This window comes from Lissotriton vulgaris, chromosome 2_1 (assembly GCF_964263255.1).
Source record: "Lissotriton vulgaris chromosome 2_1, aLisVul1.2, whole genome shotgun sequence".
Taxonomy (NCBI): Eukaryota; Metazoa; Chordata; class Amphibia; order Caudata; family Salamandridae; genus Lissotriton; species Lissotriton vulgaris.
Genome location: NC_141687.1, coordinates 1,114,041,278 through 1,114,065,639, shown reverse-complemented (window position 1 = coordinate 1,114,065,639; position 24,362 = coordinate 1,114,041,278). Strand labels below are relative to the sequence as shown.

Sequence of the window (24,362 nt, the reverse complement as noted above, 5' to 3'; positions counted from 1 at the left end):
TGATCGATGAGAGGGGGCGGTACGCCGCAGTGTTGGGACGATGGGAGGGGCGTGCCCTGACATTACTTTCAGTTTACGTTCCCCCGGGCTTACAATCTAGCACTTTCCAGGACCTTGGTGGCGCCATTTTAAATTTGCCTGCTGGTTTGTTGATAGTGGGGGGTGATTTCAACTCGGTTTGCTCCGGCTCCTTGGACCGCCATCCGCCTAGAGACTCCGAGGCTCCCAATTGTGGTTGCCATCTTTCCTTGAGACCATGGGTCTAGTGGATAGCTGGTGGCTTTTACATCCCACGCTCTGTCATTTTTCCTTCCATTCCGGCGCCCATGGTAGTCTTTCTAGGATAGACTATGTTCTTACATTGGCTGCACATGTGCCTGCCGTTTCTGAGGACCGTTTTTTAGCACGGGGCATTTCTGACCATTCCCCGCTATGGTTCTCTTTTGACTTTGACATTGTCATGTCGGATCGGCCGGCGGTTGTTAACTAACCATGGGCGGAAAATCCGTTTCGCCCGCGGATTTTGCGGATTCGGTAAATTCGCAATCCGCGAGATTCGCGAATCTCCCGCAAAATCCGCAAATCTGCGAGCAGCGGATTTTGCTCGCACTGTTCGCACTGTTCGCGTGAGTTCGCGCCCCGCGAATAAGTGCAAAATTGCAGAAATACGATCTTAGCAAAACTGAAAGTAACTACTTACCAGGTTCAAAAGTTCAGGCTCATCATTAGTAGCCATTTCCTGTAGTGCTTCCTGAGGGGCCCCTCCAGAGTTCAGTTGCCAGTTGAAACTATTATGTGACCCTGCTCTGAACCTCAGAATAGTTACACATATGCCACAAAGGTCCTGAATTACAGCTAAGGGAGACAAGCAGGAGCCAGGCTGGAAGTTCAAATCCATTAATCAGCCCCTAATGCATTATTGTCAGTTGGGGCAGGGCAGGTGTTGTAACTAATTTTGCAACAATGAAAGCACTTAGCAAGTGCAAAAGATCACTAATCAGGAAGCACTAAGGAAGCAGGTGCCAGCTAAAAAAATATTCTGTGACACATTAATCAGCCCCAAATTAATTCAGGTCACTTGAGGCAGGGAAGGTGTGCTTGCGTTGCCACAATAATGTACACTGACTGGACAACCAGAGGGTGCTGTGATGAAACAGAGGGTGGCATGGGTGGGCCAGAGGGTGGCATGAGTAGTCAGAGAGTGGCAGTGGTGACAGAGAGTGGCAGTGATGAAGAAGAGTGTCCCAAACAGGCTGGACACGTAGAAACAAGTTCGCGAAACTTGGGACCCGACAGGTAAGTTCGCAATTTGCGACATTGTAAAAAACCCTCGCGTACTGGCAGAAACCCGCGCAAACACAAAAAAAAAAATCCGCAAATTCGCGAGAATTCGCGGATTTTGCGGATTGCGAGTTCGCAAATCCACAAAATTCGCGAACGCGAGATTCGCAAAATTCGCCCATGCTTATTGTTAACCCATGGTATTTCCGCAATCCCAAAACTCGCAATCTCCTAGCCAAGGCCATCGACCTCTATTTTACTGAACATGAGGGATCGGTTGGTTCGGCCGCGACTCTATGGGAGGCGTTTAAGACAGTCTTGAGGGGTGAGGCCTCGCTCTTATAGCGGAGGCCCATAGAGTCAGAGATGCTAATTTGGTGCGCATCGAGGAGGAGATCACGGAGCTTGACTCCCAGTTGGAGACAGAACCCGATCCTGCTCTCCTGCACGACCTTTCCCTCAAACAGTCGGAATACCGCGACCTTGCCACAAACGCTGCCCTTGCTTTAGCTAAAGAACAGCAGGGTCGGATATACGACGTCGGCAATAAGGTTGGGAAGTTGCTGGCCTGGTTGGACAGGAGAGAGATGGCTAGCCGTGTCATACCCGAGATAATGGGAGAGGACGGAGTTGTCGTCTCTGATCCCAGTGCCATTGCCGAGTCCTTCGCTGATTATTTCCGAGGCGTCTACACCTCTGTTTCGGACCGATCTGAGATTGATTCGACAGCGCTTCTCTCGACCGTCAATCTCCGCTGTCTTTCGGACGAGGAGCGCGACGACTTGGATAGGGATGTCTCTGTTGATGAGATCGCCCTTGTGATCCGCTCATTGCGATCGGGCAAGGCACCTGGCCCCAATGGCATCCCGGTTGAGTTATATAAGATCAGGCCGGATGTGGTTTCCCCACACCTGCGTAACATGTTTCTGGAAGCACGGGAAGCCGGCCTACTTCCCCTAGACCAGAGGTTGGCCACCATTATGGTCATCCATAAGGAAGGGAAGCCGAGAGACTTGTGTCGCTCTTATCGTCCCATTTCTCTCCTTAATGCTGAGCCTAAGATTCTCGCCAAGCTACTCGCTAATCGACTGATTGGAGTTATCGGCGACTTAGTGCACCCGGACCAGTCGGGCTTTATTCCTCACCGCAACACTGCCCTTAACTTGTGTAGACTCCACGGCGCCCTGGCCAGGGCCCACATCCTGGAGGAGCCGGCGATCCTTGCTTCCTTGGACGCCACGATGGCTTTTGATTCCCTCGAGTGGAGTTACCTTTGGGCGGTGTTGACGAAGCTCGGTTTTGGCCCGGTGTTTGTGGGATGGGTGAAGCTATTATATGCCGACCCACTGGCTAACGTTGCCGTCAATGGCCGCATCTCGACATCTTTTGCCCTTCAGAGAGGCACCAGACAGGGCAGCCCCTTGTCGTCTCTCCTGTTTGTGCTCGCTCTTGAGCCGCTTGCGGCCATGTTGCGCACACACCCAGATCTGCACGGCATAAGCTGGACCCCTGGTTTCGAGGACAGAATCTCTCTCTATGCCGATGATATTCTGCTCTACCTCACCTCCCCTTGCAAGTCACTTATTGTGGCATGCGATGTACTTAGACTTTTTGGACGGTACTCTGGCCTTGTTATTAACTGGGCCAAGTCCTCCCTATACGTACTGAAAGGGGACACACCGCGCCTCCCTAGAGGCTGTAACATCCAGGTGGCAAGCCAGGGCTTTAAATACTTGGGGATTTATATCTCTGGTAATGCGAAGGCGCGATACAAACACAACTTGCTTCCCCCTCTTCTGCGCCTCAGGCGTGATGTGGAGGGTTGGCGCAAGCTTCCACTTTCTTTACTCGGACGCGCGGCATTATTTAAGATGATGTCTTTGCCCAGGTTCCTGTACGCCCTGCAGAACACCCAAGATCCGGTCCCCGCCCGCTACTTTCGAGAGATTGAGGGCCTTCAACGTGCCTTGCTCTGGGACGGCCCTCCCCGCGTCGCTATCACGAAGCTCACACTTCCGTGGTACGACGGGGGTATTGCACTACCAGATGTGCGCAGATATAACTGGGCATCCCAGTTGGCGGCTATTAACCATGGTTTCTACGGTCCGGAAAATAACCCTGGCTATGCAATGGATAAGTGGCTCTTGAGTGGCGGTAATTACTGACAGGGCGCTGTATTCGAGGTCTCTGGACAGGCGGATGTCGGGTCCAACAAAAACTGTGGTCCACATTTGGCGGACGATTACCAAGGCGCAGGGCTGGCAAGGCAGACTGACTAGATTCACCCCATTGTATGACTCGGATATTTTGGGCAAGTTATGGCACACCAAGGGATTTGATAAATGGGACCTCATAGGTATTTCCAGGGTGGACGATATGATCTCGAAGGGTGAGGTCAAGACCTTCTCCCAGCTGCAGGCTGAGTATCAGCTGGGTAGCTCGGAGTCCTTCTGTTATGCCCAGTTGCGACACGCACTGCTCTCTGCTAAACCGGCAGAAGGGGCGATTCCAGAAAGCTCCCCGTTGGAGGACAGGGTATTGGATGGCCATATGCCCGACAGTGCCATCTCTCTGTCGTATAAGAAACTAATTAATGTTCGCACTGACCTCCTCCTGGGTGTGCGGGACCAGTGGGTGCGTGACGGACTGGAGATCGACGATGAGGATTGGCAGAGTGCTGTGTCTTCCCCTAAGGAAGTCGCCATTTCCTCTCGTCTTCGGCTGGTGCAGTTCAAAATCCTGCACAGGGTGTACGTGACTGGCCCCCAGCTTGTGCATATGGGCTACTCGAGCGATGGGCTTTGCCGCCGTGGCTGCGGCGCCTCTGCTACTTTTATGCACATTCTTTGGGAATGCCCCGCCATAGCCTCCTACTGGAGGCGTGTGCACCGGATTATGGACGAGGTGACTGGGGTGGTGGCGACTGCGGAAGCTAGGAGATGTCTCCTCAACATCTGGGAACCATCCGATCACAATGTGGCTCAGACGCAGTGGGTGAACCTTGGCAACATGGTGGCCAAACGCGATATCGCACAGAAATGGGGGGCTCCGACGGCTCGCCTGGTGGTGCAATGGAAAGCCAACATGGATTGGTGTATGTTCAGGGAAAAGACGGTCTATGTTGCCAGAGGTAGGCCCAAAAAGTGGTTGAAAGTGTGGGGGGCCTGGAATGCTTACAGGGTAGATATTTACTTGCCCCGGAACCTGTCTCATTGGAGGATCATCTGACACCATAACCTGTGACACCAACTGTGACACGCTGTAATACTGAATCCTGTTTCCTCTTCTTCCCCCCTTCTACCCTGATCTATTCTCCTGTATTCGTGTTTGTGTACCCGCTGCTCCCCCTGCCCCGCTGCCAACACCTCGATGGCTTCTTCTACTCCATTGCCACTCTTTAGCGCCCTTTGGCGTTTTCTTCTCTTTCTTGTTCTATGTTCCTTTCATGACATAAAATAATAAAAACAACCTTCATTGTACTGTGACGATCGTTCTTGCACTATTGCTCTCCTGCTTCACTATGCTGCCTTGCCTCCGGGATGTTAGGCTGAATAGCTGTGTGCACTTGTCTAAATAAAGGTTTTAAAAATAAAAAAATAAAAAATCTGAACCTTAGTGTCTAGCATTACGCAGTTCTTTAAACTACACTCATACATAATTTCACAGGCCAATGAAATGAACACAAAATCGAAAACAAATAAGCATAGTAGCAACACTACTGAGAAGGAGAGCAGTGCACCTGAAATGCACAGATTTGGAAATATAATTTACCTACAATGTAATCCGCAGCATTATTGCTCTTGGTAAAAAACAAAAATTTGCAATATAATAACACACAGAGCAGGAGAAAACAGAGTAGTAAAGAAATAGCTACTACTACTCACCAAGCCCGGGAATCTCAAGGCCAAGCAGGTCGAGCAGATCCCGTTCACGGTCCAGGACATCCGTCCAGTGGTGGGTGGCCTGGTTGTAGGTGCGCCGGACCCGAGAGTGGTGGTACACGGCCCGGCACACCTTCTCCCACCGCTGCCGGCGCTCCTGGATCCCGTACCCGCCACCGATCTTGCCGCCTGCCATGATGGTCCGGGGAGGCGGCGCTGAACATAAAAAATTATTGCGGCCACCTCCTCTGGGCTGAAGATCTCCCGGGGTGCCACCTGCTCCCCCCTCAAACGCCCGCACGGGAGCCGGGCATGGGGTGCGGGACCCTTCCCCTTCTCGGGATGCTTCCCGGCTCCCTTTACCATGGTCTGGGCAGAAAGGAAGCTAAATAATAAAGAAAATAGAATAGGGAAGAGAAGAAAAGAAAAGAGTTTAAAAAAGTAGTTTAAAATTAACCAAAAGTAGCAGAAAACACAACAATATAGAGCTAGAAAAATAGAGGGATAGATAATAAGTAAAATAGATAAAAAAAAATTCAAACAAGCAAAGGATGGCAAAGATTTAGAGAGGATACAAAAAGCATGCCCAGAACCATAGCAATGAATGAGAAACAAGATGGCCGCGCCCGTTCACGACCGCGTGGGTAAGTTCGCGCTAGATTTTCCTCGCGATCACTCGCGAAATTGTACTAGCGAGCCGCACACTTTGCGAGATTACACATCGCGCCCGGAAACGGAAATACGTCATGCAAACAAGATGGCCGCACCCGTGAACGACCGCAAGGGTAACTTCGCGCTGTTGCGCTACAAGCGGCTCGCTAAAACGCACAAAACTTTGCAAACTAACATGCCGCAAAAAAACAAATCACATATTCGCACGAATTCCCGGCTTCCGAATTCGATCTCGTGCAAGTTCGCGCCCCGCGAATCCCGCGAAATTGCAGAAAAACGAGTTTTGCAAAACTGAAAGCAATCAGCAGGTGCAAAAGTTCAAACTCATCATTAGTAACCATTCCCTGTAGTGCTTCCTGACTGGGGCCCCTCCAGAGTTCAGTTGCTAGTAGCAACAATTGTATGACCCTGATCTGACCCTCACAGCAGGCTCATAGAATAGCTACAAGTAAGCCACAAAGGTCCTGGAAAAAAAATTGCACTGCAACATAAAGCAAATTACAGATAAGGAAGCAGGTGCCAGACTGGAATTTTAAAACAGTGACACATTAATAAACCAACCCCAAATTAATTTATGTCAGTTGAAGCAGGCAGGTGTGCTTGCTTTTCCCCCCCATAATCTACAGTGATGATGAACCAGAGGGTGGCATTGATGTACCAGAGGGTGGCATGGGTGAAACAGAGGGTGGCAGTGGTGAAACAGAGGATGCTGGGAACCTGTGATGATGAACCAGACGTAGAAACAACATAGTCGCGACCGTTGCGAGCCGACAAGTAAGTTCACAATTGCAAACTGGTACAAAACACTCGCAAACTGGCAGAAACCCTTGCGAACCCCCAAAAAAAAAATTCGCGAGAATTCGCGGATTTTGCGGATTGCGAGTTCGCGAATACGCAAATTTGAGAACGCCAGATTCGCAAAATTCACCCATGCTTACATTTAGAAGGGCCAAGTCTATGAGGCAGCAACTGGTTAAAACAGTACCATCACTTACCAAAGGTCCAAATTGGCTGAAGTCACCTAAAGGGTTTTACAAATGCAGTAAATGTAAAGCCTGCCGGAACGGTACCAACACCAAGACCGTACCCATAGCCCTCAGAAAGTCACCCCTTGAGATCAGGAAACATTTTACATGCAAAACTGAATTTGCAGTATATGTTCTGGTCTGCAAATGTAACAAGAGGTATGTTGGAAGTACAATTCACCCAGCACATGTGAGGATCCTCCAACACCTGCGGGCAATAGCCAACGACGATCCCACATATTCTGTAGCCAGACATATCAACATACATCATGGCAGGAACTCAGAGAACCTAACTTACTTTGTCATAGACAATGTTTCTAAGAACCCCGGAGGAGGTAATAGACAGCTGGCACTAAGGAGATTGGAGTCCAGATATATCATTCTCCTAGATAGCAATGGTATCAATCTATTATAATATAATGATTGATACCATTGTTACAGTAAAAAGAATAGGAAAATAAAGTTATCTATTTAACAGAAAATCCATAATGAAATACTTTCGAGCTGTAATTATTTACTGAACTTCTTTTTTCCGGGAGGTAAAGAAGTTTGATCTTCGTGGCGACGGGTCATAAACTCCTCTGAGATCATGACGGTGAGAATTATAATATATATATATTCTCACAGCACATGATCACAAGGGGGAAACAGACTGAAAACTGGAAGCCGGTAACATTGCTTACATATTGTTACTCTTTGTGACGACGGATCATGAACTCCACTGAGATCACCATAACTGTTAATGTTATAATATACATATTAACAATATATGATCTCCAGGGGAAAACACGATAACAATTGGAAGATGGTGACGTTGATTGTAAATGTTTAGGGTTTGCATCAACGGGTCACCAACAAATCTCAAGCGAAGTACAGTGTCAATATTATATTATAAAAAGTCACAATATATAAGCTGAAAGGAGCCAGAAAAGGAGCAATGTTTGTTGTAATCTATCTGTTTCTAAAAACAATCTGCTGACGTTACAGAGAAAAAGCAAAAAATGTGCACTAACATTTTCTTCTAGATATAAATGTTTAAATATTGACAAATAGCCACAAATTATAACTAAGTACTATGCCTATGCCATATTGAAACAACTTACAACTCCGGACTATGTTTGTTGACGCAAAAAGAGAATCGGATGCTAGAAAACGGAACCTGCAACACAGATTGGCGACTCAGAAATAACTTGCAAAACAAATTGCACAGTAGGTGTTGTTTATATAGTTTTTGGTTGTTTAGTAGTCTATGGAAGGAAGATGGCACATTTTGCAGTTTACACGTGCACACGTTTAACTGTTTAACTTCTGCACGTGTTGGGAAAAGTTACAAACTGTGAAGCTGTAATGGTTTTCAATTTTGATAGTAACACGTATAAGTTATTATTATCTACATATGTTGGAAAGTTTAAAAAGTGTTACTCGGTAAACTGTGTTCTTTGCATTTTCATGATTAAAAACATCTAAGTAGAAGACATAAAAAACATATTGTTAACATTAGGAGGAAAAAAGGATGAATATGTGTTATTATTATGCTTCTTAACTGAAAAAATGCTAGCATTTGTAAATCGTAAACCTACCCTCGGAAAGGTCAATCAATCAATCAATCACAGCATTTGTAAAGCGCGCTACTCACCCTGGAGGGTCTCAAGGTGCTGGGGGAGAGGGGTATGTTACTGCTTGAACAGCCAGGTCTTGAGCTGCTTCCTGAAGGAGAGTTGGTCTTGGGTTCGCCGAAGATGGGTAGGGAGGGAGTTCCAAGTCTTGGCTGCCAGGTAGGAGAAGGATCTTCCTCCGGGGGGTGGCTCTGCGGATGCGTGGTACGGTGGTGAGGGCATGGCTGGTCGATCGTAGCTGGCGGGTGGGCGTGTAGAAGGTCATGTGGTCATTGAGGTACTTGGGGCCCAGGTCATGGAGAGCCTTGTGTGCGTGGGTGAGGAGTCTGAACGTGATTCTCTTGCTGACGGTGAGCCAGTGCAGGTCTCTCAGGTGTCCGTTGATGTGGCTTTGTCGGGGGATGTCCAGGATGAGTCGTGCGGAGGCGTTCTGATGCGTTGGTGTGCTGGCGCTTGGGCCGTTGCGAATATTAAGCAAGGTATTACCTACAGTGGGATAGTGGTGGGCTAAGATGCTGATGGACTATTGAATCGAACTGTGAACGGTGTTGTTGAAAGTCAGGTATTATAGGTGCTGTGTCATACTTTTATCACACTAATAGGTTAATTACTGCTAATTAAGTTGAAAATATTCTTAAATTATAAGTAGGGCTGCTTGATTTATGTTTTTACTAATATTTACAGATAAATACAAACAGAAAAAAACCATTGAAATTCCCCCGTTATATTTAGTTCAGCTAACTATAACTCGCGTGCCCGCAATCCACTGCTGATGATGTCACATATTACATCACTCATGACATGGTCAGTGACATCACTCATGATATGTTATGGAAAGATTTATACCGCGCACTAATACTCCAGAGTGTCCTAGGACGTAGGAGAACAGTGGCATGCATGTACAAACTTCAGCTGTTTAAACAGGAAAGTTTTGAGAAGATTTTGAAGATAGGAAACTCCTGGGTGTGCTGGAGGTCAGCTGGAAGAGCATTCCACAACATGGCTGCTTTAACTGCTAAAGACTGACCCCCAATCCGCGACCAGCGGAACCTAGGAAACACAAGCCGATGTTAAAACGAGGAACTCTAAGGTTGCCTAGGCAGATAGAATGTGAACCTCGTTCTGATATAGACAGGGCCAGAACCGTGGAGTCCCTTATGAATCATGGTCAGTGCTTTAAAATGTACTCACTGGGCCACAAAAAGCCAATGAAGGTCCCCGAGCTGCTGCCGGACACTAGAAGTCCTTGGGATATTAAACATGAGTCTAGCTACTGCATTTGGTATAACCTGAAGTTTTCCTAGGAGGTCGTCCAGTATGCCAATGTAGAGAGCATTAGCGTAATCTAGGCAGGAAAGAATAAGTGCCCAGGCAACCGTTTCCCTAGCGGTGCGAGGCAGCAGAGGAAAGAATCTCCTCAGGGCTTTAAGAGAGCCAAAACAGACACCTGTGAGTTTTTTAATTTGGTTGTGGAAGCACAGATCTTCCCCAAACCATATTCCTAATTTCTTGGCAGGCCCACCCTCAGACTTAGGGCACGGAAAACAAGATGGCCAAAGAATCTTTCTGAAGGTAGGGGGAAACTGGCCATAAAGGAGCACCTCAGACTTGTCTTCATTACATTTAAGGCTGGCCTGAGCCAGCCAGGAGAATACTGATGAAAGGCACTTATGGGCAGTGTCAGTTTGAAGATCGGAGCCCTTCCAAGTGAATAGGAGCTGAGTGTCATCGGCATAAGCCATTATTTTGGTGCCCAGCTCCTCTGCCAGTAAGATCAGGGGTGTCAAATAAATATTAAACAGTAAGGGGCTAAGTGTAGACCCCTGTGGGACCCCCGTGGACAGTTTACTAACTGATGATAAAAAAGGTGGTATCCACACCGGTTAGGTGCGGTTATCAAGGAAGGATTTGACCCAGTCCCAAGCCAAGCCCGTAATGCCAATGTCAGATAATCGGGCAAGCAGTTGTTGGTGGGGTACCTTGTCGAAGGTGGCAGAGAGTTCCAATAAAATCAGAGCTGCCCTGCCGCTTGGCATCCAAGCACCCCCTAATCGCCTCAGTTATCTCAACCAGCTCTGTCTCAGTGCTCTAGGGTGCCCTAAACCCTGATTGAGTTGGGTGAAGAGCACCCGAAGATTCAACAAATTCCTCCAGTTGCCTAAAAACCCCCTTTTCACAGACCTTAGCCAAGGCCAGTAAAAGGGAAATGGGACAATAATTAGAGAGGATGGAAGGATCAGCAGAAGGCTTCTTGAGGAGAGAAAGGAGTTTGGCTTGCTTCCATTGCTGGGGGACTATGCCCGACTGAAGTGAGTTATTGACGAGAGCTGCAGCCTCAAGAAAAACTGCCTCAGCCACCCCGCCCAGAACTCTAGCCGGACAGGGGTCCGAAGGGGATTCTGATTTTAAGGATTTAAGGATGGCTAAGACATCCCCCCCTCAGCCGGCCTGAACTGCGTAAAAAGCTGGCTAGGTGCTCTAGAACACTGATGAGAGGACAAAAACAGCGACGCCTGCTCTTGGGAAATGGTCCCTAGACTATCTTGGATCTTTTGGATCTTAGCAATAAAAAAAAAGTAGAAAGATCTTCACACCATTGTAATGAGATAGGGAGGCTTGTTTGTTCTGCGCGAGGGGACGAAAAGCTACGAACAATGGAAAAAATGTCTTTGCTGTTAATATTACTCTAGAAATTCTCTCTGCATAAAAATTGCCTTTAGCATTCTTTTTTTTTTTTTTTTTAAATTTTTGAAAACCTTTATTGTGCATGAATAAAAGAACAAATACGGGCCTACAACCATCAGGCCGGCCACGATACTTCGTAAGCACAGGTGCAAACAATACAGTCCCCCAGCAGCAGTAGTTAAAGATTAGCAATCAATGAACGTTACACTGGAAAGAATCACGTCGCCGGGGAAGAGGAGAATTGAAGGTTAATTTTTAAAGTTTTTTATGCGTTTTCGTCATAAGGAAGTCAGTGAAGAATAAGTACTAAGAAGATTCGAGTCCGTACAATGGCTTCACAATTTGGGTAAGCGGCGTTGTATCTGAAAACAACATTGGAAGTTAACATCAAATGTAGTGTGGCGGTGCAAAACAACGGCAGGTCATCCTCCATCATTAATGCACCCCAAGCATCGCCGCCCCCTCCCTGCCAACCCTCGCCCAGACCCAGAATAAACCAGAGTAAGAAAGCGCAGAGAATAGAAAAAGAAGGCCCATAGAACTAAGAATATACCAAATTACCCCGCCCACCCTGCAATATTGTGGAGGCTACGGCCTGCAACCCCCCCCCCCCCCCCCCCACAGAGTGCCTGTCGCCCCGTAAAACCCGAAATATAGACAAGTAAAAAGAAGGAAGAGATGGAAGAAAGAAAAACAGTAACACCTGTAATATAGGGAGTGAGAAAGAAAAAATCAACCTACAACTCCCAAAAAGAAGAAGGCGGGGAGGAGCCCAATCGATACCAAATCACCCGGAGATCCCGGCACTACACAGATTCCCACATCATAAGTATCGTCCATTACTGAAGCGTCGGTAGAAAATCTATCAGCTATGTGCAGTTGGAGAAAGTCAACGTGTGATGCGCGCCCATGAAACATGTCAATCAATTCCAACCCCATCCCCTTCAGCCAGCAAATCAGTTAGTGACGAAAAGACAACCTAGCCCTGACCCGATCGTGGATGTAACCTCAAGCATACTTCCACAGGAGAGCCCTCCCCCCCGTGCACAGCAGGACAATATGGCCGCTTGAAAGAAGAAGACAAAGCAGGATCCCAAAATGGCCACCGATCACCCTTAGAAGGTCCTTTGTCCACCACACTCAGGTCCATAAGGGCAGCTAGAGAATAGAGATTCCACGGGGGGAGGGGTGAAGGCCACCAGTGAAAAGTCGACAAGCAGGACTAAAGTTGCGCAGCTGAATCCACAAGTAAACTCGATGGTACAGGCAGCAATAAGTCAAGCCCGGAGGGAAGGGGAGACAATGTATCAGTCACGGGGCTGGAAGGCTGCCAGCCGTCGGCTCCGGTAGAGGCAGCAGCAAGTACAGAGGCAGCACCGGCACAGAGAAACATTGTATCATCGCAGATCGGCGGAGGCAGACTCACACTTAGCTGGGGGCAGACATCACGTTCGTGAGCCCCGTCAGACACCATGTTATCCAATCGCTCACCCAGTGCTTGGAAGCCATCACACATCTCCGAGCGGAGATCACGCAGGGCGGCCAGAATAGATTCATAGGAAGGTGGAGGCTGCAAGTCCCTCGAGTCAGGTTCCAGAGCCGGTGCTCGCAAGTCGGTGTACCGCGCAGGCAGGGCAAGGCAGTCCACGGGCGGGAATGCGTGAGCTCCTCCCAGCCGGGGGTGGTCAAACGGGGCCATGATTCCGGTCACACGATAGTGGAGCTGGGGAGGTCTTAGCATAGGCAATTACTGCCTCGAGATTCCGACACCGCTGGCGTCGAAAGCAGAACGGGCACACCTCCCATAGACCGTCTCGCACCAGGCTGGGCAGCGGATGAGAAAGTCGATAGTCTGCGCTGAGCCGGCCCGCTGGGCACCATACGCCGCTCACCTCCCACTCGGAGCACAAAAATCCGACCCCTCCGGGCTTCCTCACTCGGCCGTCCCGTTCCAGGCGCAGCCTGTGGTGGGCACCGGTATCAGGGCGGTGGCGATTGCCTCACATGGAAGGGCGCCGCTTCTGAGTCCTCCGCGCTACGCAGCTGGTCAGGCCATATACGAGCCTCCAGGAGCCGATGACGAGCAGCATTGCAGGCGAGGGTCCGGGGCGGAGGACTTTACTTCGAGGTTCTCCTGCATCTGGGCATGCTGAAAAGTCGGGAAAAGACCAAAGTATTCAGCGCGTCCTCACACACGTTCCGCCGTCGGAGTTAACCAGGAAGGAGAACAGGATTTCAGTGCGGAGCTCAAGGGCCGGTAGAGCCGGGCGACTACACGTCCGCTCCGGTCGCCATCTTGGCTCCTCCCCCGCCTTTAGCATTCTTGATGGCTGCATAATAATCCCGCTGGGCGGTGCCAAGTGCCGCCTTGGCTAAAGGGCAGTACCCACGTCGCCAGCACCTCTCAAGCTTTTTTACACCCTAGCTTAAGTTCTTTAAGGGAGTCGGAGAACCAAGGTTTAGAGGGTGTGCCGCGTGGTTGACATCTGGAAGAGGGCTTAGGTAAAGAGTTACCCCCCTGGCTAATCCAGGCAGAGAAACTCTCCACTGCTCTTTCCAGATCTTGGGCTTCTCCCTGTCGAACTAATGACAATGCTTTAGACAATGCCGGGATATTATTCTTCTGAGGTAAAGGGCGCATTAACGGAGAGGGACATCACTGATGACATCACATCACTGATGACATCTCAAATGACATCACTGATGACATCATCCTTGTGAAAGAGTGGCAGACCTCCTCTCACCCTAATATAACTTTACAAATGTAAATTCATATAAACATTCTGTGCAGCTCATACAATATTAACGTGATAAAATTTATATATGGCAAATAATTTTGCACTTTAAACCATAATTTAAAAGGAAAACCTGATTAACTAATCCCCCCCAGGGATCGTCGCCTGATTGCCCAAGCCCATCCCAGGTTATTGGGGTAGCCAAATACCTGGGATGGGCTTGGGCAATCAGGCGACGATCCCTGGGGGGGATTAGTTAATCAGGTTTTCCTTTTAAATTATGGTTTAAAGTGCAAAATTATTTGCCATATATAAATTTTATCACGTTAATATTGTATGAGCTGCACAGAATGTTTATATGAATTTACATTTGTAAATGTTATGTTTTATTCTGTAATGTTTTAAATTTTATACTGTGCTTTTATGAGAATTATCTTGAATAAAGTTTATACAATATACAATACTTATGATAAACACATTGAAAAATAGAAACTAAAATGTTCAAAACAATGGAGATACCAATACCAGTTAGAATAACCTATCCAGTAATTACAAAATCTACACACACATCCATTCATTCACCAACAGTTCCATATAGTCACTCATACATGTACTCACTCATCATATGTACTCATACACCTATAAATCCTGTTACACACTAATACTCATCCATATAGTTACTCGCACACATACTCACACATGGAAATAAACTATCAAACATCCATATACTTGCATATACAGCTTTACACACACCACTACAGTTACTTCTTCAGAAAAGTACACATACTTACTGTCTTAAACAATCACTTAAAGAAACTGATACTTATTCATACAGGAACTCTTCCAAACTCTCACTTTCACATACACTCACTTATATGCATCAATACTCACATATACTAGTTTAAAACATATGTAGTTACTCATAAAAACACTATTGAGACAGTCATTCGCTCACTAACACACCCATACACACACGTATCCACCCATACAATCCAGCACACGTGCTGTCTTCAATATACAAACAGTGAGTCAGTCATTCATGCATCTTTGCACTAAGTAATATCCCCTACCGAACCATACAGACACTCATACTGATACTCAAATATCAACTAATAACACATATAAACACTCATGTAGCTACTCACCAACCCATGTAGCCACGTATACACAAAGTGAGACACTGATACAGATATTTAAATATTTAAACATTATTTGCTAATACATGTATTCACTTAGATACACTCAATAAGTCAATTATACAATCAATTTTTTTTAAAACCATCCATTTAGATACTTAATAATCCATTTATTCTTCCATCGACCTTTAGATATACATATATAAAAAATATTTATTTTTCAGACCGATACACATTCACTGGATGATGTCATCAATGATGTCATGAGTGATGTCATTTGAGGTGTCATCAGTGATGTCATGAGTAATGTCACTGACCATGTCATGAGTGATGTAATATGTGACGTCATCAGCAGAGGATTGCGGGCGCGTGAGTTATAGTTAGCTGAACTAACTATAACAGGGGAATTTCAATGGTTTGTATGAGTGAAATGTCCAGGTAACTATAACATGTGTGAAACATATGGGCCTAGATGTATCAAGCATTTTGCGATTCGTTATGGCCGAAATTCGCAGAATTTTGACCATAACGAATCGTTAATGAATATTTTGCATATTTCGGGATGTATGTGTTTTTTCGCAGCGCAAAATAAGAAATCACAATTTTTTGTGTTTCGTTATTTGCGTTTTCATGTTTATGCGAATATTTCTTAGCGATTCTCCATTTTGCATGATCGCATTTTAAGAAGTCGCTATGAAATGTATCAAAGAATCGCAAATAGCGAAAAACGGCAAATCGCAAAATAAGAATTCGCAATTAACACTAACTCAAACCAGGTGTAATTTTTTTTGAATCTTTAAAAGACAGCCCCAACTGATTTTTTCAACACAACCATGGCTGGACTTTACCTGATAGCTAGAAGACTGCGCATCCAAGCTCTTGCACAGATGAGACAGAGGCAGGAAAGGATTTTCAAACTGAGGATTACCTTATTTCAACAGACTGAAGAAGACATTTTTGAGAAATATAGACTGCATCCACATACCATTTTGGACTTAATTGAGGAGTTAAAGCCTTTTTTGGAGCATGAGACACACAGGACACATTCTATACCAACTCATGTGCAGGTCTTATGTTCCCTGCACCTTCTTGCCTCAGGATCTTTTCAAAGGGTGATTGCAGAGGTGGGAGGAGTATCTCAGAGTGCCTTTTCAAGGTTTTTTAGGGTATTTTTGGATGCAATGATGAACAGGTTGCAACATCATATTTACTTCTCCAGCACACCTCAAGATATCCAAATTTCTAAATTTGATTTTTATCAAATTGCCCATTTTCCACATGTAATTGGATGTATAGATGGGACACATATTGCCATTACACCTCCAGCTGCAACTGAGCATGTTTATAGGAATAAAAAAAGTTACCACTCTTTAAACATTCAAACGGTGTGTAATGCTAAATATATTATTACTGACATTGTTGCAAAATTTCCAGGAAGCACTCATGATTCGTATATATTTAGACACAGTGGATTACATGGACGTTTGAGTGCTGGTGAATTTGGAGATGGATTTCTGCTTGGTAAGTGCTACTTAAAAACACAAAATTAATTTTAAAACTTTTGTCAATCTATTTTTAAAACTGTCACATTTCTGAAATTACAATTTAGGAGACAGCGCCTATGCAGTTCGTGATTTCATTTTGACACCTTATCTAAATCCAAGTAACATTCATGAAAGGAGATTCAATAAGGCACACCGTTCTACACGTGGAGTTATTGAAAGAACTTTTGGAATTTTGAAAAGCAGGTTCAGAAGAATCCATAAAAGTGGAGGATCCTTGCAATATAAGCCATCATTGTGTTGCAAAATAATTACAAGTTGTGCTATGCTACATAACATGGCTATTAGAAAGGGAACAGAATGTGAAGTGAGTGACCCTGAATCTTCAGACAATGATGATGTCCCTCCTCCAAGAAGATGTGCTACAGGTTTAGGAGCTGTGGCTGGGCGACAAAGGCGTGCAGAAATTACTAACAATTATTTCTAGGTAAGAAATAAAAACACAACATCTTTGTTTTCATTATGTAAACCTTTAATTTTTCAAAATTAGATGGGTAACAAAAACCTGGAACCTGTTAATCCACAGGACATACATCTGAGAATGTTTGCTCACAGTGTCATTCTCTTTTATTAATATATATGTTGAATTTTCTTTTTAATTTTTTCCCCTTCTGCTACTCCTGCGTTGGCCTGGCCCACTTCTCCTCACAGATGTATGTTGGCTACCAAGGCTTCCACTCCTCATGTCAGGGGTGTCCAAAGTGGGCGTAGGGTTACTGCTGGTTCTACTGGAAGTGTCCTCAGACTCAATGGCCTCAAAGAACGCACTTGCCCCTTTCTGACAAGTTTTTAATAATTCAAAAGAGTGGGATACTTTATCCAGCCCTTTGGCAACATTTCTACTGCATTCACCAACCATGCGTTGCATGGCAATGCTTCGCCTATTACTCTGTGCTGTCACAGTGCACAGACTATTTATAGCTGCATAGTACTTCTTTAGTCTGATGTTATGAGTGCGAGAATCCCTCACTCTGTTTGACTCTGATCTTTCAAATGCTACACAAAGTCTGTCCATGGAGTCAGCCATCCGGGCCATACCATCACCCACCTTATTGTTACTCTTGTTTAATTTATTTAGTTGGGCATTAATTGACCTTAATGCTTTATGTTGTTTTTGTTGCACTGAAAGCATGTTGTTTTCCAAACCAGCAAAAACATTTGCTGTCTCTGTGACTTCTCCCCTGCTTCTCCTGGTATTGTTATTAGAATATGATCTTCTTGAAGCAGAATCACTAACTGTGTCAAGATGTATAACTTCCTGTTCTGACACATTTATGTTATTTGTTGATCCCTCAGGTTCATCATCTGATTCTTCAAAAGGTTGCAGTTGTGCAACTGCTTTTCTTTTTCTTCTCATAAAAGACAATGATTCATGCTCATCACTGACATTTACTTCTTCTGGGGCTGTAATATGTTCCTGTGAGGATTGGCCCCCATCACCATCATGTGAATCTACAACATGATCTGGGAATAAAGAAAGAGTCACATGAGATGCTTGCCTGTCTGTGTGCTTCATAACTATTAAATTAAGCTAACTAAAGAGGTAGTATTGTGTACTTATTCAGATGCATGTATGTTGGTGCAGCTTAAATGTACTGCATATCATAAGTGTGCAGTAATGTAAATCAAAAAAGGGGATCAATTTTCACATTTAAGTGCTGTTATTTATTAAACACATGGAATAATGCTCACACACTCATACACTCATGCTTCTAACCTATGCAATGAAAAAGTCAAGCATCCTGCTTACCATGTTCAGCAACTGTGTGATCAGAACTGTCAATGGCTGAGACTCCGGAAACACTTTCATGCTGAATTGTAGATTCAATGAGCTCCTCATGTGGGGTTGGTTGGTCTACAATTCCAGATCCTCCACCAGTTTTATTGGCATCCTTTAGTCTCTCAGCAAGTTTTTCCTTTGCCCTCAGCCTCATGTCGTACCAACACTTTTTAATTTCATCAATTGTTCTTGGGATAACACCAACTGCATTGACTTTTTCCTGGATTTCCAGCCATAAATTCCTCTTCCTGACTTCAGGAACATATTTGGCTTGCTTTCCAAACAAAAGTTCATGGTTGCAGGCCATTTCCTCCACCAGTGTCTCCACCTCCCTCTCAGAAAACTTTTGCTTCCTTTTCCTTTTCTCTGCTGAGGGGCCTCCTTCAGAATTTGCAGCCTTCATCCTGTAGTCAAGCAGCTCCTCTCTCCAGCCAAACAGGTTTCCAACTCCCTCTGGGTGTGGCTCAGGCATGCAGGTGAAACTAATCAAGCCCATTTCCTGAGTATGACTCAGCTATTTTGTAGTTGGCACCAGCAGATTCACGCTTTTTTGCGATTTCTTAATTTGCGAAATTCGCAAAATAAGAAGTCGTATAAAATTCTAAAAATAAAATTGCGACTTTTAAGGAATCGCAAGAAAGTCGCAGAAACATACATACATCGCATTTAACGATTTCTTAATAGCGATTCGCAACGACTCGCTATTAAGAAATCGCTAACGAAAATCTTGATACATCTACCCCATGGTTTTTTCAGTGAATATATATATATATATATATATATATATATATATATATATATATATATATATATATATATATATATATATATATATATATATATATATATATATATATATATATATCTATATATATATCTATATATATTACCTACTGGCGATAGCCAGTAGGTATATATAGTTAGGATTTTTTTCCTATGGGATTTTTGAAAATTCTATGTCGAATAACTTTGGCTTATGAGGACAGAATTGGCTGAAATTTTCAGGAAAATGGAACATTTTGTTTCTGAGCAGCCCCTGAAAATTTGGGGGGGGTTTCGTCAAGGGGGGGCCGAGAAAAAAGGGGGGTCCCAAAACGTGTTTTTCCCATGCAATTTTCCATAGGGCGGTTGGCCTCACTTTTAGCCTGAACGGCTGAATGGATTTACACCAAACTTGGCAAAATTGTAGGGACTGGTAGCCCGATGTGCCTTTGCTATGTCTCAAGATATAGGCTCCAGTGGTTTTCACGAAAATTAACTTTGAAAAATATATATTGGGCTACATTGGGCTATATATATGTTGGAGCCCAAATGTAGCCCAATGTAGCCCAATGTAGCCCAATGTAGCCCAAAGATGGCCACCAGAGACAAAAAAAACCAAATGTAGCCCAAATATCAGCCAGATGTAGCCCAACTATAGCCCAATGACAGATTGTCCCAGAGTGTTCTAAAGAACAACTAGAGTGCTAACAGTCCTACTTATTACAAAGGTATGGCACACCTGAAGCCATCTTGATTGGAATAAAGTGGTAACTCTTAAAACATTTAATTTAAAAAGGAACAAAATGAGGGGGTTCATTTGGCCATAGAAAGTATGATAAGCGAATATATGACGAAATCCCGCATACCATCAGTCCGCAAAAAAAATCCCGCATGTACTATTAGGCCGCAAATTAAAATAACGAAAACTTTTAGAACGAATATGCCTTTAGCATACACTAAACAACTAAACTACCCTAAACCCTAAAACACTACCCCCAGCATGACCCTACACTACACAAACACTACAACACTACCCTAAACCCTAAAACACTACCCCCAGCATGACCCTACACTACGCAAACACTACAACACTACCCAAAACCCTAAAACACTACACCCCAGCATGACCCTACACTACGCAAACACTACAACACTACCCTAAACCCTAAAACACTACCCCCAGCATGACCCTACACTACGCAAACACTACAACACTAACCTAAATCCTAAAACACTACCCCCAGCATGACCCTACACTACCCAAACACTACAACACTACCCAAAACCCTAAAACACTACACCCCAGCATGACCCTACACTACGCAAACACTACAACACTACCCTAAACCCTAAAACACTACCCCCAGCATGACCCTACACTACGCAAAGACTACAACACTACCCAAAACCCTAAAACACTAAACCCCAGCATGACCCTACACTACGCAAACACTACAACACTACCCTAAACCCTAAAACACTACCCCCAGCATGACCCTACACTACGCAAACACTACAACACTACCCTAAACCCTAAAACACTACCCCCAGCATGACCCTACACTATGCAAACACTACAACACTACCCTAAACCCTAAAACACTACCCCCAGCATGACCCTACACTACGCAAACACTACAACACTACCCTAAACCCTAAAACACTACCCTCAGCATGACCCTACACTACGCAAAAACTACAACACTACCCAAAACCCTAAAACACTACCCCCAGCATGACCCTACACTACGCAAACACTACAACACTACCCAAAACCCTAAAACACTACCCCCAGCATGACCCTACACTACGCAAACACTACAACACTACCCTAAATCCTAAAACACTACCCCCAGCATGACCCTACACTATGCAAACACTACAACACTACCCAAAACCCTAAAACACTACACCCCAGCATGACCCTACACTACGCAAACACTACAACACTACCCTAAACCCTAAAACACTACCCCCAGCATGACCCTACACTACGCAAACACTACAACACTACCCAAAACCCTAAAACACTACACCCCAGCATGACCCTACACTACGCAAACACTACAACACTACCCTAAACCCTAAAACACTACCCCCAGCATGACCCTACACTACGCAAACACTACAACACTACCCTAAACCCTAAAACACTACCCCCAGCATGACCCTACACTACGCAAACACTACAACACTACCCTAAACCCTAAAACACTACCCTCAGCATGACCCTACACTATGCAAACACTACAACACTACCCAAAACCCTAAAACACTACCCACAGCATGACCCTACACTACGCAAACACTACAACACTACCCAAAACCCTAAAACACTACCCCCAGCATGACCCTACACTACGCAAACACTACAACACTACCCAAAACCCTAAAACACTACCCCCAGCATGACCCTACACTACGCAAACACTACAACACTACCCAAAACCCTAAAACACTACACCCCAGCATGACCCTACACTACGCAAACACTACAACACTACCCAAAACCCTAAAACACTACCCCCAGCATGACCCTACACTACGCAAACACTACAACACTACCCAAAACCCTAAAACACTACCCCCAGCATGACCCTACACTACGCAAACACTACAACACTACCCTAAACCCTAAAACACTAGCCCCAGCATGACCCTACACTACGCAAACACTACAACACAACCCTGAACCCTAAAACACTAGCCCCAGCATGACCCTACACTACGCAAACACTACAACACTACCCTGAACCCTAAAACACTAGCCCCAGCATGACCCTACACTACGCAAACACTACAACACTACCCAAAACCCTAAAACACTACCCCCAGCATGACCCTACACTACGCAAACACTACAACACTACCCAAAACCCTAAAACACTACCCCCAGCATGACCCTACACTACGCAAACACTACAACACTACCCAAAACCCTAAAACACTACCCCCAGCATGACCCTACACTACGCAAACACTACAACACTACCCAAAACCCTAAAACACTACCCCCAGCATGACCCTACACTACGCAAACACTACAACACTACCCTAAACCCTAAAATACTACACCCCAGCATGACCCTACACTACGCAAACACTACAACACTACCCAAAACCCTAAAACACTACCCCCAGCATGACCCTACACTACGCAAACACTACAACACAACCCTAAACCCTAAAACACTAGCCCCAGCATGACCCTACACTACGCAAACACTACAACACTACCCTGAACCCTAAAACACTACCCCCAGCATGACCCTACACTACGCAAACACTACAACACAACCCTAAACCCTAAAACACTACCCCCAGCATGACCCTACACTAAACAACCACCACAACTCTACACTACACTAACACAACACTACACTACACAACACTACACTACACTACACAATCACTAACCCACGAAAAAATTAACACAAACCCACTTACCTCTCTCGTCATCGTGGTTTTCACAACGCAAATGCATTTACCATACATGCCTTTAAAACGTAATTCTTTGTAAAGGCATGCGCGATAAATGCACATGCGTTTTGAAAAAATGCGGGATAATGGTATGCGAGCTCAATGACCTTGCGGGATAATGGTATGCGGACTGAAAGTCTGCGGGATAAAAAATGCGGGAAAATGGCTGCAAACCATGATTAGCAGCAGACTTCCCTGGTGAGCACTAGCTTTACTACAGTGATCTAATGAGCAACTAGAGTGCTAACATTCAGAATTTATGGCAAATGTGTGACACATCTGAATGCCTTCTTGATAGAACCGAAGTAAACAAGCATTGAAAATGCAATAGATCTCGCCCTCGTTTAAGTTAAAGCCATTCTGTTTGTAATGAGGTGGCTTTTTAGCTTTGCTTTTATTAGTGTTTTTAAAACTTTCATGTAAATAACATGCATATGTATGCATATATGTATATGTATGCATGCATTTATATTTATATAGATATGCAGATTACATATGTTTATATATGTATATTACCTACTGGCGATAGCCAGTGGGTATATATAGTTAGGATTTTTTCTCTATGGGATTTCTGAAAATTCTATGTCTAATAACTTTAGCGTTTGTGGACGGAATTGGCTGAAATTTTCAGGAAAATGGCACATTTTTTTTCTGAGCAGCCCCTGAAAATTTGGTGGGGTTTCGTCAAGGGGGGGCCGAGAACAAAGGGGGGTCCCAAAACGCGTTTTTCCCATTCATTTTTCCATAGGGCGGTTGGACTCACTTTTAGCTCGAACGGCTGAATAGATTTACATGAAACTTGGCAAAATTGTAGATATGGTTTGCCCGACGTGCCTTTGCTATGTCTCAATATATGTGCTCCAGTGGATTTTGAGAAATTAACGTTTAAAAAAATATATATATCTGTGACAGCGCTCCGGTTAGCGCCCCGGTTTGCGTACCTGACGCGTAACGGAACTTCGCGAAGCGAATCTGATTGGCTCTCCGGTGTCTGTCAACATTCTAAACAAACCGGAGCGGCCGCCATCTTGTCTCTCGGTACGATCGAGAGACAAGATGTGGTGAAAAACGAAGGGGGAAATGAAGGAAAGGGGGCAAGGTAGACCACTCCTGACCCCCTAGGATTGATGAGGGGGATATTAAAGTGCCCCGCGGGGCAAAAAATTTTGTGATTTTACGCCATAGAGGCGCGTCCCGGTACGCGAACCGGGCAGCTCACCGGGCAGCTAACCGGGCAGCTAACCGGCAGCGTAGCTGTCAACATTGTAAACAGTCCGGAGCGGCCGCCATCTTGTCTCTCGGTAGGTTCGAGAGACAAGATGTGGTGAAAAAAGAAGGGGGAAATGAAGGAAAGGGGGCAAGGTAAACCCCTCCTGACCCCCTAGGATTGATGAGGGGGATATTAAATTCCCGCGTGATTTTTCGCGGTAGAGGTGCTTCCCGGTACGCGAACCGGGCAGCTAACCGGCAGCGTAACGGGAGTCCGCCATCTTGTGTTTTTGGAGCGTCCGGTTCGCGTACCGGGTAGCGTCCCGGTAAGCGTAACAAGGGGAAAACCAAGAGAAACAGTAAAAAAAAAATTAAGGGAATAGATTTCCAGCAAACTTGGCAAAATTGTAGGGACTGTTTGTTTGATGTGCCTTTGCAAGGCCTCAAGATATGTGCATGTGTGGATTTTGTCTAATTAAGGTTAAAAAAAATATATATATCTGTAAGCGTGCTCCGGCACGCTTACGTTACGGGTTTT

The 24,362-nt window shown here is 45.2% G+C and overlaps 1 protein-coding gene across 1 annotated transcript; it reads right to left on the bottom strand.

The window, feature by feature from the left end:
• Window positions 1-17,110: 17,110 nt before the first annotated feature.
• LOC147731688 (uncharacterized) lies at window positions 17,111-18,680 on the bottom strand. The gene is made up of 2 exons (XM_086958789.1): window positions 18,344-18,680; window positions 17,111-18,057 (listed from the first exon to the last, which is right to left on the bottom strand). The coding sequence occupies exons 1-2, from the start codon at window positions 18,678-18,680 to the stop codon at window positions 17,189-17,191; spliced, it is 1,206 nt and encodes a 401-aa protein (XP_086814915.1). The 3' UTR covers window positions 17,111-17,188.
• Between the last annotated feature and the right edge of the window lie 5,682 nt (window positions 18,681-24,362).

Excerpts from the sequence above, each read along its gene's own strand:
- LOC147731688 (XM_086958789.1), bottom strand. The coding sequence starts at position 18,680 with ATGGCCTGCAACCATGAACTTTTGTTTGGAAAGCAAGCCAAATATGTT. Across the intron at positions 18,058-18,343 it reads TCACACAGTTGCTGAACATG|ATCATGTTGTAGATTCACAT; the intron begins GTAAGCAGGATG and ends CTTTATTCCCAG.